This window comes from Lissotriton vulgaris, chromosome 2_1, assembly GCF_964263255.1.
Source record: "Lissotriton vulgaris chromosome 2_1, aLisVul1.2, whole genome shotgun sequence".
In the NCBI taxonomy this organism is placed as follows: Eukaryota; Metazoa; Chordata; class Amphibia; order Caudata; family Salamandridae; genus Lissotriton; species Lissotriton vulgaris.
Window position 1 is genome coordinate 402,050,481 of NC_141687.1, and position 14,963 is coordinate 402,065,443.

Sequence of the window (14,963 nt, forward strand, 5' to 3'; positions counted from 1 at the left end):
CGGAAGTACTGGGCTGGGATCTTCCCCGTACCCCGCGGTTGGGGTTGCTTCATGTACTGGAGGGTGTCGGTGGAAACATCTATAAACGCCACCTATTGTTATTGGGTCTAGTTGTGGCCAAAAGGGACCTAGCCCGAGCATGGAAGGGAGTACGAGCCCCCCCCTGTGCGCATGGAAGGCTGGATTGGATTACTTTATGGGATTGGAACGCCCGGTGTTTGAAGCGAGAGGATGCCCCCGTAAACATTTTAAGATCTGGAAGCGGTGGGCGGATTATAGGGGGCTGGAACTGGATCCCCCAGTGGAACATGAGGAGGAACTGTAGGAGGAAGATGTCGCATGGGCCTAAAGAACTGTGTCATGCCGCACACACTACAACCAAAATGTACAATAATTGCTACTCTCACATGCAGGGTGTTAGGGAGGGATAAGGGGTGGGTGGCGGGTTGGTTGGGGGTGAGGGTGGATGGGTGGCGGGAGAAGGGAGGAGAGTTGGTTTGTCTTTATTCTTAATACCTGCTTCCATTTTCATTGCTTGAACCGAATACTGGTGATGTAAATGTTTCATGATGCTTGGTGGTGATCTCCTGACTGTGGGGAGCCACGTGTCTTATGCTGCTTAATCACTTAATAAAAAATTTGTTGTGGAAAAAAAAAACCTCTCAAAGACTGGGACTCCCAAGAGCAGAGGCTCTGCTCCAATAGCAATACCCCTGGTGCCAGCCAGGAACCGCGAATCCAGCCGACTCTGCACCCGCCGTGCCCGAGTGATCTAAGACCACGAGGTCGTCCCCCCGGCGACTGGGACCCGAAGTCCAGTGCCCAAAGACCCTCCGACGACCCCGACGATGCCTGCAGCCTCAGAACCAGGGACCCCCCCAAACGCGACCAGCTGAGGGTAAGATTTCCTGACACCCAAAGACACCCCTGCACCCGGTGCCCCACAGCCCCCTGTGCCCTCCTTTGCAGTACTTATCTCTTCTCCAAGAACCCAACTTACCTCTCGAAGTGGTGGTCACACCTGAACATTAATCTATCGACCACCAGGATCAAAAGTAAATTTTGCTAATTATCTGATTGAACTTATTGCTATGCAGGTCCTGGCCTCCACTAATTCTATTCTATTGGGTGATTTTAATTTTCATGGGAAGATCTTGCTAACCCAGAGGTGATTAAGTTGGTTTCCAGCCTTAACCTTATTGGCCTCGTCCAAAAGGTGGGTGGCCCTAGCACCAAGCTGGGCACACGCTGGACTTAATTTTCACCAATATGGAACATTTAAGTTGCTACCTCCCTTCTCCCCCCACTTGGACTGATCACTGCATGATTATTTACACTCATCAACCTCCGACTGAATTGATCACCTCCCCAGATGGCCAGGACGCCGGCCAGGAGTACCGACGGTTAGAGCGGTGCTTCATTCTTCCCCTGAGCCACAGCCAGGTGGGGTGAGGCCATCTTACCTTACATGTTTAGTGTTCTGCACAGACTGTAAGGACACCCAGAACGTTCAGGTGACTGTTTGCACTTGTTGTGTGTTCTCAGGGTGTTACCTTTTTTTCACATGGTGTAGTAGCTTTTATTTGTATTTGGTCCTGAAGAAAGCAATGACTAATAAGTCGCTGAATTGCTGAAACTAGTCGACCACACTGTCCTGAGGCTGTCCACGTAACTGGTCAGTCAGCAGGCGTACTGTTTTTAACATTGGTACGGTAAGCACAATTGGAATAAATCATTGTTGGGTGCTTAGCCTTAACCAATTTTAAATCCACTCCTTTTGGTTTTTTGTTCCCTCACATCTTCTTTTGCACTGCACACCCCAGTCCCATCTTGTTTACCACTCACCTACATCGAGTGGTACACCACACTGTCGTCCCCTTACTCTAGTGAGGCTACCCCCTACCACCGGGTTGACCTCCTAGGAGAGTACCGATAATCTCTGACGGGTGGTACGGATAAAATCCCAAATGATGAAGGGCGGATCCGAATGGTGACTGATGGGTATTTGTCCTCATCCACGGAGAGCTCTCTGTGTCACTAACTGGTTGTAAGGGTGAGCTTTGGTCTGGTTTCTTGTATATGGGCACACTTACCTGAGACCCTCTGGTACCTTTGGTGTATATTGGTTTCCAGCCTTAACCTTATTGGCCTCGTCCAAAAGGTGGGTGGCCCTAGCACCAAGCTGGGCACACGCTGGACTTAATTTTCACCAATATGGAACATTTAAGTTGCTACCTCCCTTCTCCCCCCACTTGGACTGATCACTGCATGATTATTTACACTCATCAACCTCCGACTGAATTGATCTTTTCTGTTCACCCACAATAGAAAAAGAATCAACTACGCAGACGTTGGCATAAACTCACATTAGAGTCCTTTAAAGAGGCGATTCCGCGACACAGGAGGAAATATGACTTTAACGGCCGTGATGTCTCTGACCTGTTGCACAGTTTTAACTTCAAATTAACAGCAGCATTTGACCTAGTCATCCCTCAAATAAATCAGAGCTTAGCCCAGCGAAGACTTTCTGCCCCCTGGTATTCAGGCGAGCTGAAAAATGATAAATCCAGTTGCAAGCGGCCCGAGAGACGTTGGAGAAGTACTAAAAGTCCTTTAGACCGGCATATTTACAAACTTGCTCTATCTAGCTATCACCAAAATATAAAAAAGGCTAGACGCATTTACATCCTGAACCAAATCGAACTCCTCCTCTAAAGCACTTTTCCATATAGTTAAAGATTTTGTGTCACCCCAAGCCTGTAAACAGATACCAGTTGAGTTGCAGGAACTCTGCGATTCAATAGCGGAGTACTTCCATGAAAAAATGTCACTGATTTATGCCTATTACTGAAGAACCGGATTTTAGAACCCAGCGGCGCCAGGGGAAACGCCCGATGTCTTCGGATTCACCTGTCTTGGCAAACAGACACGGGATACTTCGTGGTGACGTCACAGATCAAATTTATTGGCTGCAACCAGGAACAGAGATCTACGAAGCACAACACGGGTGGTTCGCTAGAGACTGCACAAATTCATAAAGCGAAGCATCGTCTTTTATGCTAAAAATCACATTCCTGGCTAGCATCAATTACACACATACTGACCAATCACGCAATGACATTTCGAACGTATCACATGACGACAAGCCCACTTTTGGTTGTCCAGCCCACCAGAAATGACGAGGCGAAAATCTAACATTCCTGCTCGGGCAGGCCGGACGAAAACCCATAATAAAAAGGACCATAAAAGAAGGAACAGAAACAGATGAGAAGCAAGATAGAAGGGTGTGTGCATGTACCATAAACTCAGCAATGTCCTGCTCTTTGATCTCTATCTCGAACAGCTGCCGGACAAGGAACTGGCTCAACAAGTTTAGCTTCAGGCAATGGAGTCAGCTTGCTTAGGTCACACAGAAGTCAGCTAAAGGTGTACGTGTCTCAAGGCCTCGTTCAGCCGTAGTCGTCAGCCTATGTGAGGGCAACCACAAAATGGCTGCCGCATACAAAATGGAACCCAAGGGCTCAGAACGTGATCCCTAAATACGTAGTGAATCCATCGCTCGAACATGACAAAAACACTCGTTCATGCCGCACTTGTCATTTGCGGTCCGCTGATACCAAAATCGTCACGATACGATGACCTTTAGGAAACAGTTTCAGAATCCACGGAACCTCAGACCCTCCTTTTGCCCTTACATAGGCAATAACCTAAACTCACGTCAGTCTGAATCCAGGTCTATATTCATTAGATCATCAAGATGTTGCTGTAGCATCATCCTAGTACTTAGTAACTCTCTCTGGACAGGTCTCCTCGGACACGAAGTAGCACAAAGGCCACATGTAGCGGGAGCACACTGTACACAAAGACAGAACAGGAAAAGGATAGCTAGTACCATCCCAATGACCATCAGAATCTTCCATCCCCAAGTGGATAACAGTCACCAAAACCATCCCATCAACGACCAATCTCCTTCGTCCACATGTATAGACTCGGAGACCTTATGTAGCTTGGAAATGGCTTGGTACACTGTCGGAGCGTTGTCTGGATTGAAAACGCAGCAGCTCGATTGGATACATTTACATACCCCTCCTCTATCTGCAAGTATGACATCTAACGCAACTCTGTTCTCAAGAGTCATAAGTCAAGTTACTAAGGGCACCGGCAGTTTCAACTATGGTGGACTCAACCACTCTCGCCAATTGCCGTATGTTCCTGCTGTTAGCCATAGGCCCCCAAAACGGCAGGAAACCCTTCAGAAAATCTCCCAATTCTTGTCCTGCAGTGTCTTCCTTACTGAAGACACCTCTAACAACTCTCGTCTTGTGGTAATCTGCCGCAGCTGTATACGTGGGAGGCAACAGGAACGAGACAAAACATGTGCCATAAAAATCAGGGGGCAACCATGTGTACGCTCTATCGTAACAGACTAAGTAGGTACCCTTAGCTGCTAGAAACGATGGGGAAGTCTGGGACGCAAAAACATACGTCTCGGTGCAAACACTTTTCCCTAACTGAGCTCTCGGATTCTTGCCATTACCTTGCAGACAATAATGACCCTGATGGGGTACAATCCAAATCGGAGAGGATCTTTTCGCTCGCTGGTTCTCACTCAGACTAACTCCATATCCAGTCACGTTCCATCCGATATATGCTAGTGTCTCATCTTTCGGGATAGTCTCATAAGAACTAATTTCTCTAACCATGTCGACTATACCCTTAACTAGAGCACTATTCTTCGGACTATCCTTCACAGAATGTAGGGGGTAGACTTCACGAGCATAGATGAACATCGTCCTGTATGCCCACACAGAACCATTGTAGCTGAACGGCAGAACCAGGTAAGGAATACCCTTATCAGTAGTATGGGGCATAAGGCCACACACCCAACAATTAGTCGTGTTCACTATTAGCTGGTGTTGGTGCAGAAGCTGAACAAAGGAGTTATTAATGAATTCTAATCTTCTAATGGATTCATGTTCAGGCAGAGGGTGAAAAGAATGCGAAGAAACAGTAGAAGACATAGGTTGTGTAGTGGGTGCAAACGTCACTTGAAAAGAGAATGTTACATATCCAATTAAAAACATCATTAAACTAAGCAATGTAAGCAAACACAATATTAAAAAACGTTTTCTGCTCATTAATTTACAAATTTTGCTCTTGAAGCTCATTCTTTCAACAAGTCTCTCGATCTCGAAAAACTCCATCCTCTAATCGTGCTGCTCGCGGCGGATGGGTGTTCCGTGCTATGGAATGCATCTGTCAGTCCAGGGAACGCCCTTAGACCAACCAGAACCGTCGACCTAACGTCTTCGGCTTGCAGACTTGACAGCGCGACCCTACAGCTGAACCCGGATGGCGGTTCGAAAAACAAGAATCAAAGTAGTTCCTCGGAGGAGAGCTAAACCTCAAAATCGGAAAAAGAAAGAATATCACTCTTTTATTTGTCCAGCGACTCTCGGTCGCAAATTATAACGCTCTTTGCCAGGCAATGTCTGTTCCTTAAACAGGAGCTCAGGTTCAGAAGTGTCCACACGATTCGACGGAGGCACAGCTTCTTGCAGACGATCGTCGCTTTCTCGTTCAGAGTTCGTTCCAATCAGACAGGCATCGCTAAAAGGCAGAAAACGAGGCACAGTTTCAGTTTCAGAGTCTGGAAGTCCTTTCTGGATCCACCGGTCGTACGGCAGAGGCAAAGGGGCTCTCCTACAATGTACGCCATGGACCCAGTTCTTTTTACCCTGCACTCGTACTGCTGAACTCGTGGACAAAAGCACCAAATAGGGTCCGTTCCAGCGGGGCTGCTCGTTCTTGGTCCGCTGGAAATTCCAGCGGGGCTGCTCGTTCTTGGTCCGCTGGAAATTTTTCACGAAGACCCAAGATCCAGGTTCGATAGCATGTCCTACAGGCAGTATTTTGTTAGTAAGTTTGTCAGGGATCTGCAATAGATGTCCAAATATTAAGGAGAATTTGTGTCTATATTTTTGAGGTCAGTCAGGACAGCAGATATCACCACGAGGATGGTAGGATTTATGGCTGTGCTTCCAAGAAAAGAGGCACCTTACATGCACTGTCTAGTGAGGGGTGGGGGGGGGGGGGGTGTTTTGGGGGGTCTTAATATAAGTTTTCCCATGCAATTCTCCACAGGATATTAATTAATAATTAATGTTTGAGCTTGTAAAGCACACTGCTACCCGTAGGTTTAATAATAATAATAATACTGAAATTTATAAAGCGCGAACAGCTACCTTGCGAGGAGGTGTCCCGGCGCTGAATGAGCAGTTTTGGGCGGAGCGAAGGAGGGGGGAGTGCTTAGGTATTCTGGATGAAGAGCCAGGTCTTTAGTTGCGCCAGGTTTCCTGGCGCTGCATAACGCTGGGGAACCCGTCCTGGCTTTCCCTGTGGGATGGTCCCTGCTGGGAGTCCCCAAGGTGCAGCCAGGAATCCCCTGCATTGATGAAGCCGTTGTGGAGATTAGGCAAGCTAATGCCTAGAGTTGCCGAGTGGGACCCCTGATTAGAGTAGGCACCGAAGCGAGAACTATCGAGTCCGCTGACCCAAGTCCACGACCCCGCCGCGTCGGGAATTGAACCCTGGTCCCGGGTCTGCCGCCTCTAACCAGTGAGCCACACCACTCCACATAGGTACAGCTACAGCCAAAATGGAGGAAAGCTCATCGCCCCGCTACCCAAACCTCATAGAAGCACCAGGGAATCCCTCCCGTGGAGTAGACCTCTAAATTTAGAGTAGGTGAGCGTGCGCCCCCCTTTTCCAAGCCTCACAGAGGCCGCTTCTGAGGGAGCTCGGTTTTACTTTTCTTTCTCTCACTTTAAAGTGAGAGAATTTGTTTGACAATCTGGTGGTGTGAATTGCCTTTTTTCTAGCACACAACAGAATGTAAATGCCTGTAAATTAACTGTGCAAGTATTTCAGAATATATCAGAATTTGGAAAGCACAAATTAAACACATTGTTTGTAATTCTGAAGTGTGCTGGAAACAAATATGTTAACGAGGTTAAAACAAATCAATACACTAGGTGATGCCATTTTCACACATTATACTTTACGAACTGTATACTTTCATCAGTACAACTGTATGTCTGTGGAAATGTAATGGTCATTTCAACTGAAAATGTGTTGGCTGTAATAGCAGTGCACTACCATACCATGCATACTCCACTCTACAACATTCTACTCCACTCTATATCCCTCCACACCGCTCTACTCCACTCTATAACACACTAGTCTACTCCACTCTTCTATAATCCAGGACACGCTATGCTACTCCATTATAGTACACTCCATGTCACTTTACTCCACTCTATGACACTTCACACAACACCACTCTATTCTAGGACACTCTACTTGATGGCATTTTATATCCCTACACTCCATGACACGCTACAACACTTAATGCTATGACAGCATTTTACTACACTTCGCGACACTTTCCTCCAATCTATGCCACTTTACCTCACAACATTTTACTCCACTTTGTACTTTACTCGACGACAATCCAGGCTACGACACTCTACTCCACGCCACACTACCCTATGCCGTTCCAATATACGAATGTCTACTCCACTCTATGTCACTCCATGCCACTTTATTGCACTCTATGCCGTTCTACTACACTCCATGACACACCCCTCCACTCCATTCCACTTTGATACTCTACGCTATACCCTTCCATTCTACACCACGACACTCCTTTCCACTCTACGTTGCTCCACAATCTTCCACTCCACTCCACTAAAGGTCTCGCCATTCTACGACATTAACTTTTAGCCATGCTTACCAGCCGGCACGCTATTGTACAACATGGCTAAAACACACTGGCAAAGGCAGATAATCTTTCATAGGCGAAACCTATTGGATTTTAATGTTGTGGGGGAGAGGGGCTGCAGGGAGTGTGGTAACATAAATTTGGTTTAGGGGTCCCTGCACTCCAGCTGGAGTGCAGGGACCCCTTGTGATTGGTTCAGAATCTGGGTGATCCGCTTGGTCAACACTGTAGTGGTCCAAAAAATCATCCCCATTCTGTCCACAAGCAGGCTGGTTGTAAGGATCGCCAGCCTCGTAAGTTCTACCTGGGGTCAGATCATAAAGGTTAATGGTGGAGGTGGTGATTGCCTGAGTGTGTGAGATAAGGGTGGAGGACTGATTGCCTTGTCGTTGAGCCTCTTGGGCATGGGATGTCGTAGTTCAAAGGTGAGCTCCTCCTCGAAGGTCACACTCGGTTTCTTATGAACCAGGTGCAACATGGTTGACTGTTTTCCCAGTGACAGTTTAGCAGAAATTGGGTATGGAAACATGAATAGCCGCTTATGACTAACCTCAAGTTCTTCTGCCAGTCTTTTCAGAAGTCTTGGATTCCTACAGTCTTGGTGCCAAAGGAGCTCTTGGCATCGACTTAGCACTCAGTCTTTGAGGCACTCTTGGCGTTCCTTTTGGTGCCTTTTAGACTACAGTGGCAGTTGATATGTGTTGAGGCTCAGTATTCTTTGCTGAGAGCCTGATCTGCTCTTAAGTATTTTCGTGGAGCCGTCTGGAGCCAGTGGACAGCAATGAATATTTCTTTCTGGCCTGCTTGGGGCTCAACACCTGACTCCTGTGAGACTAGTGCTGTACCTCACCGTGGGTGTGATTAAGTGTATGATATTTTGACCCCTGGCGTTGTGCTTGAGTAATACTCACATCCTTGGGTGTTTTCCTGGTGCATGGCCCTGTTTGTCTCCACGCCGAGGGTGACCCATCGTGATTGTCTTCCTCCGAGGTGCTTGAGGACAGCGTCTCAAAGTTGGGCATCAGATAGGCCACTGAGATTTGAGGGACCTGCCTCTTCCTCCTCGATGCAGAGTGAGCCCTGTTCATCGAAAACGGCAGGTGTCTCGGAGGATGACTGCTGCTGAAGTTTTGAGAGCCCCAATGCCTTTTTGAGGGTGTGAGCTCCGTTACCCTCTTCCTGTCTCTATTCGGAGGGGCGATTTCTGTAGAGATCAAAGAAGACTTTTCTGAGTTGAAGACCAGAGGACCAACCACGGAGCCTCAAAGTGAAGCGGTTGTGTCTGGCAGGAGAAGAGTGATGTTCCCGTCGGGAAAAAGATGAAATAGAGGTAGTTCATGCAGTGATCGTTATCTATTCTCGAAAATTGGAGCAGTTAGGCCCAGAAAATCCACAAGGATCGTGCCACTCTCAGAGCCATTACGGTGCACATCCATACTCAATGGAGGAAAAAAAATATAAGGCGGAGTTGTGCACTGTGGATTATTGAAAGTGTCACAGTGCATCCAGTGACTCAAAGCTTCTTCAATAAAAAACAAGTTGTAATGTTGGAGCCCAACTTTAGATTGCACCAGTATGTAGAGCATGCGAATCTCCAGCCACACATGCTGTATCATTCTCATCACTGAAAGACAACTGAGCTCATGGCATGTGTCGCACAATGGTCAATATAAGGAGATGACTGTTTCCCTCAGCTTTGTGTAGATGGCATAAATGTGATACGTAACAACCAACAGTTCATAAAATAAAGGTCACACCAGATTATTCACTCTTCTCCCTCTGCAGATGTAGTTGCTACGCAAGCAACTCAAAATCGTGTTCTTTTCCTAGGACTCCATAATACTCTTTTCAGCTCTCACTCTGTGCCCTCCCTTCCTCTCTGCAGCACTCTAAAGCAGGCTAATGGTAGCACTGATAACTATAAATGCTTGCATAGAATTACACATAGGAGAATGTGTTATAATTACAAGTATGTTTCTTTAAGCCTTGCTTGTCAACAGCTCGCGCCAGGATGGTTTGTGCTTTCCATGGTGAAGGTTCTCGGAGTTCAGTTGGAGACTTGGGGCTGAATGGTTGGCAGCTGAAATTGGTGGTGTGTCGAAACTACAATAAATACTTCTACAAAGGAACCAGTGTGCAGTGTCTTAACACTGGCGACAAGTGATGCTTCTTTGGGGACACCACCAATTCCTCTGGGAACCCACGTATTTCGACAAAAGTACCTCTGCTGACGAGAGAGACAATTCAAAATTACTAAAGCCTCATTTCTCAATTATCCATGCAACAGTCTCCTATCGGCAACAGTCTACGAAAAAAAGAGGTAACTTTTTACCTTATCTGAGACTTCTGGGTTTCCAACGGCTCATGACAACGCTTGTGACAATGCTTGTGCACTCATTTGAACGCACGCATACCTCCTCGAGGGAAACGCACAGACCTCTGGGATGACCCAGCATGAGCAAAGAAATCTACGTTGCAGATGATGTCCCTGCGCATACGTGAGGTGCCATTTTTAATCTCAGGCATTATTGCTGTTTCTTAGGCAACCTTTACCGACTGGTCACGCAGAAGATTGTCAGATTTCAGCGTTTTACTTTCTCTCTTTCACTTAAGAAAAAAACCACCAGGAACTATCATTGTTTGGAAATAAGGTGCTATTCTTCCTAATTCATTTATTAACATTCTGCTGCCATCATGTCAGTTACTACTATGACTCAGTCCCCTGCGTTTCTGTGTGAGAAAGGAGAACCCATGCTTTCCTGTAAAAGGTGTAAACAACTGTTCAACTCCTATTTAGTGCTCATTGGAGGTGAGAAGTTTTCTGCAGATAGGAAGCAAGCTATTTTCCTTCATAACTTAGGAATTGAGGGCTGCAACATCTATGAAAGTCTAGATGTGTTACCAATTTCTGAGGGAGATGGTGAACCCTCAGACGTTTTTGAAATATATATAAAAATGCTAGTCCCACTTTGGTATAAGAACGCCATAAGTTCTCTACAAGGGCCCAGGACCCTAATGAAAAAGTTGGCAACTATATTTCATCTTAAAAAACACTAGCAAATTTTGGAGATTTACAGTCTCCTTGATACATGATCAGTTAGTTAGATGCACAAACAGTTCCAGAGTGCAAGAGAAACTATTGTCAAGAAATCCATCACTGAAGGAAGCAATTGCTATTGTGGAAGGAGTGGAGAATACTTGAGACTGGGTCAAAGAAATGAAAACTCACATGACTGCTAATGTTCCTACACCTAGCAGTATTCACGAAGTGACAGTCTAAGAGGTTCAACAAAATTCATTTGGGAACATTTGTAAAGTAATTCATAATACAAGAGTTAACGTTCCTACTGAATCTTCAAAAATGAAATGCTATTGTTGTACACTGTATATGAAGAGATTTTAGTGACTCACGGGGAAAAAGGCGCTCTGCTAGGTCTATGGTTGTGTGAAATGGTAGTGAGTGTACGGTGGCCCAGGCAAGGGGACAAATCCCTAAAACCCCTAAAAGTGTGTAAGGAAACCCTAAACAGAGTCAATAGCAAGTAAGTCCCGGGCACACGTGAACAAGGTGTCAATCAAATAAAAGTATATCAAAGGTTTTCAAAACAAAAAGTCTCAAAGTTCAATCTTCAGTATATTCTTGTTGTTTTATTCAAAGTAACACATGAAAACCAGCCGACACGTATCGGGATACTGCTTCAAGGATACCGATCACTCAATACTACGGCATACACTCCTGTGGATCCACAAATCCATGCCATTGTAGCTGTTGACACGCTTCAGACTATTCCACCACACTTTACGATTCTTTCTAAAACACAGCCTCAGCGTATCCGCTGGAGCCCTGAGGAAGTCGCGGGATTACCCCCATTGGCGACGAAATAGGTGTCGGCTGGTTTTCATGTGTTACTTTGAATAAAACAACAAGAATATACTGAAGATTCAACTTTGAGACTTTTTATTCTTGGAACATTTGATATACTTTTATTTGATGGACACCTTGTTCACGTGTTAAAATGCAAAATACAAGTAACATCTGTCACATGCTTGGGCCATGTTATTTAAGGAGAGGGTATCCAACCCAAACTTGATTTAGCAAAGAGCATTGTCAATGCCCCTGCTCCCTCTGACAAGGAGCAAGTGAGATCCTTTCTGGAGCTTGCAGAGTTCTGTTCAAAGTTCATTAAAGGTTTTGCCTGTATTGTTGAACCCATTAGGATTTTGCTCAAAAAGGGGATCCAGTTCACTTTGTCTGAAGAGTGTGATGTAGCTTTCAAGGCAGTGAAGAAGGCGATTGGTGAGATGCCCACCCTTGGTCATTTTGACACTAAGAAAAACTGTTCTCACCACTGATGCCAGTCTTTGCGGGCTGGGTGCGGTTCTTACTCAATTGGATGGGGGTGAAGAGAAGGTAGTTGCATTCGCATCCATGGCATTGAAGAAACCTGAACAACAATATTCGTGCATTGACAGGGAGGCTCTTGCCATAACTGGGCAGTCAAACACTTCAAAGTCTATCTGCGGGACATTCCCTTTTTAGTAAGGGCTGATCATCGTCCCTTAGTGCAAGTATTTTCTTGTAATGAAAGTGAAAGATTGACACCCAGACTGAAACGGTGTAGCGAAAGTTTGGAAGAGTTCAATTTTCAAGTGCACTATCTCCCTGGTGTAGCGAACAAAGCAGCAGATTGTTTGTCTTGACTGCCGATAGAAGGTAATTGTGAAGTGGTTGATGTTGAACCGACTGGAGTGAGTTGGGTGAAAAAAACTGCTTTTACAAAAGACGACTGGGAAAAGGGAAGATCAGAAGATGTGTTATTTCCTGTGGTTGTTGACCATGTTAAAGGCTGGCCTGATTGCAAGAAATTATTTTCGGATTAATAACCATTCTGGTCGGTGAGGGACGAGCTCCCATTGCTTTAGGGTGAACTCATGCGTGGTGAGATGGTCGTTCCTCCCATTTGTCAAAATAATAAACCTTGGTCATGAGGGACATTTAGGAAGAAACCAGACCAAAGCTTGTGTCCCGAGAGATATTGGTGGCCAGCATGGATCGTCAGGTGGAGGATGTAGTCAAGGAATGTTATCAATGTGCCTCTAATGATAAGTCTTGTGTTATCAATTCTGCTCCTCTTTCTCCTGTAGATATTCCACGTGAGCCATGGTCTAAGCTGGGATTAGACCGGATGGGCCCGTTTGAACAGTTGGGGCCAACGTAGAGGTTTGCGTTGTTGCTTGTGGATTACACTTTCAAGTGGGTTTCTACAAGACGTGTGAGCACTGTGACCACCAGGGTGGTGCTGGAACTTCTTAAAGATGAGTTTGCGAGTGAAGGTGTATCCAGATTTCTAGTCACCGACAATGGGGTGCAATTCATCTCACAAGAAATGCCAGAATGTTTGAAGGATTTTGGAATCACCAATCAGAAGACCGCTCTTTATGCACCGCAGGCCAATTGTCTTGCAGAACACATGAACAGGGTGGTTAAGGCCTGTGTTCAAAGAACCATGGAAAAAAGGATTCCACTTAAAGAAGTTCTGAGAGATACGTGTTGGGCCCACTGCAGTACTCTCAATTGTGTCATGCAAAGATCTCCTATGAAACTATTGAGGGGTAGAGTGGACGTGTCTAAATTGAATCCTGGTTGGTAGCCATTAAAATAAGATGTCAGTTTGAATAGAGAGGAAATGGATGCTAAATTTGAGTTGTATAAGCGAAAGTATAAAGATAGGTATGACTTGAAGAAATCGGTGAAGAACAGAAAATGGTGTGTTCGAGAATTAGTTTTGATAAAGAAACCAAGGTGGGAGAGGAAGGTGTTACAGAGTTTATGGGTCCTTTTGCCATATTATCTATTAGGAAGAAAGTGGTGACGGTCCACACTGATTGCATGTGGAGTATGTCGAGTTTGGTGAAGTATCGTGGAGACAGGTTAACACATTCATCAGAGCATGATCTCTCCTCTGGTTCAGGGTGGCAGGGTCACAGAACAAATTTGCCTAGTGATTCTCCCATAAGAGGTTCTTCTTTGAGACCTCGAGGTATTCAGGAACACTGCAAAGATTATGTGATGTCCTAATGAGGATATACTGTAGTTCTTGCTCTTTATCTTCTTAATTGCTTTCATTTTTTTGCTCATGTTCCTCCATCTTTCCATGACTTCTCATGTTGATTATTCTTTGCACAATATAATTTTGTTTACACTTATGTAGTTCACTTTATCATCTCTTTTTTTCTGTACTATGAGTAAGAGGGATGTGTTATAATTACACGTATGTTTCTGTAAGCCTTGCTTGTCAACAGCTTGTGCCAGGATTGTTTGTGGTCTGCATGGTGAAGGTTCTGGGGGCTGACTGGTTGGCAGCTGAAGTTGGTGGTGTGTCGAAACTACAATAAATACTTCTACAAAGGAACCGTGTGCAGTGTCTTAACAGAAAGGTAATCACATGAGGTTATTTCCCATTCTGGAGCACATTTGAATAGTTGCCTGCGCACTTCTTCCCTAAGCCGTAGCACACATCACAAAGACAATGCAAAACAATATAATGCAGACCTTTCCAAGAATGCAGAACTATCAATTGGTGGAATGCTGCGTAAAAACAGTTCTTTCAAGGGTAGCAAAACAGGTTTCAAGAAAACAAACAAATGAAGGAAACAGAACCAGTGTAATCAGATGAGGAAAGGAGTCAAGAATGGAGAAGCAAGTATGTTTAATAGAATCATAACTGGGCCAAAGAAAACTATTACTTGCAAACAAGGTAAACATCTTGTAGAAATACAGTTGAGTTTATGAGGTGGTTGTTATAACTCTTACATGTTACCATTATATTTCCATTAAGGCTTTGGGTCCCCATTATGAGAATGTTGATACCACTATCATTCTAGTCACATGCCTGAAAGAAATTCAGAGGTGGCTACTCACCTTTGGTGCGTGGGTCCCAGAGCCGGATATGCCTGTCGGTGCTTCCTGATGCTAGGCGTCGACATATGGGTGAATAGGATACACAGTTGAAAACTTTGCTACCTGTCTAGAGAAAAAAAAGTTGGGTGAAAAATAAATTAATATTTCTGGATTGCAATTAACCACATCAATAAAAGGTTTTAAAGAACCAGTGATAGCTACAGTGGTTTTCAGATGCTCTGAGCCAGACAGTGAATCTCCAAGCCACCTCCTCTTGAA

The 14,963-nt window shown here is 45.2% G+C and overlaps 1 protein-coding gene across 1 annotated transcript in view; it reads right to left on the reverse strand.

Annotated features, from left to right (window-relative positions):
- WDR12 (WD repeat domain 12) overlaps positions 1-14,963 on the reverse strand; it is a 285,666-nt gene that overhangs the window by 26,523 nt on the left and 244,180 nt on the right. Inside the window, exon 10 of the mRNA XM_086955270.1 lies at positions 14,706-14,811. Within this exon, the coding sequence (XP_086811396.1) occupies positions 14,706-14,811 (106 nt within the window). The remainder of the gene's footprint in view (positions 1-14,705; positions 14,812-14,963) is intronic.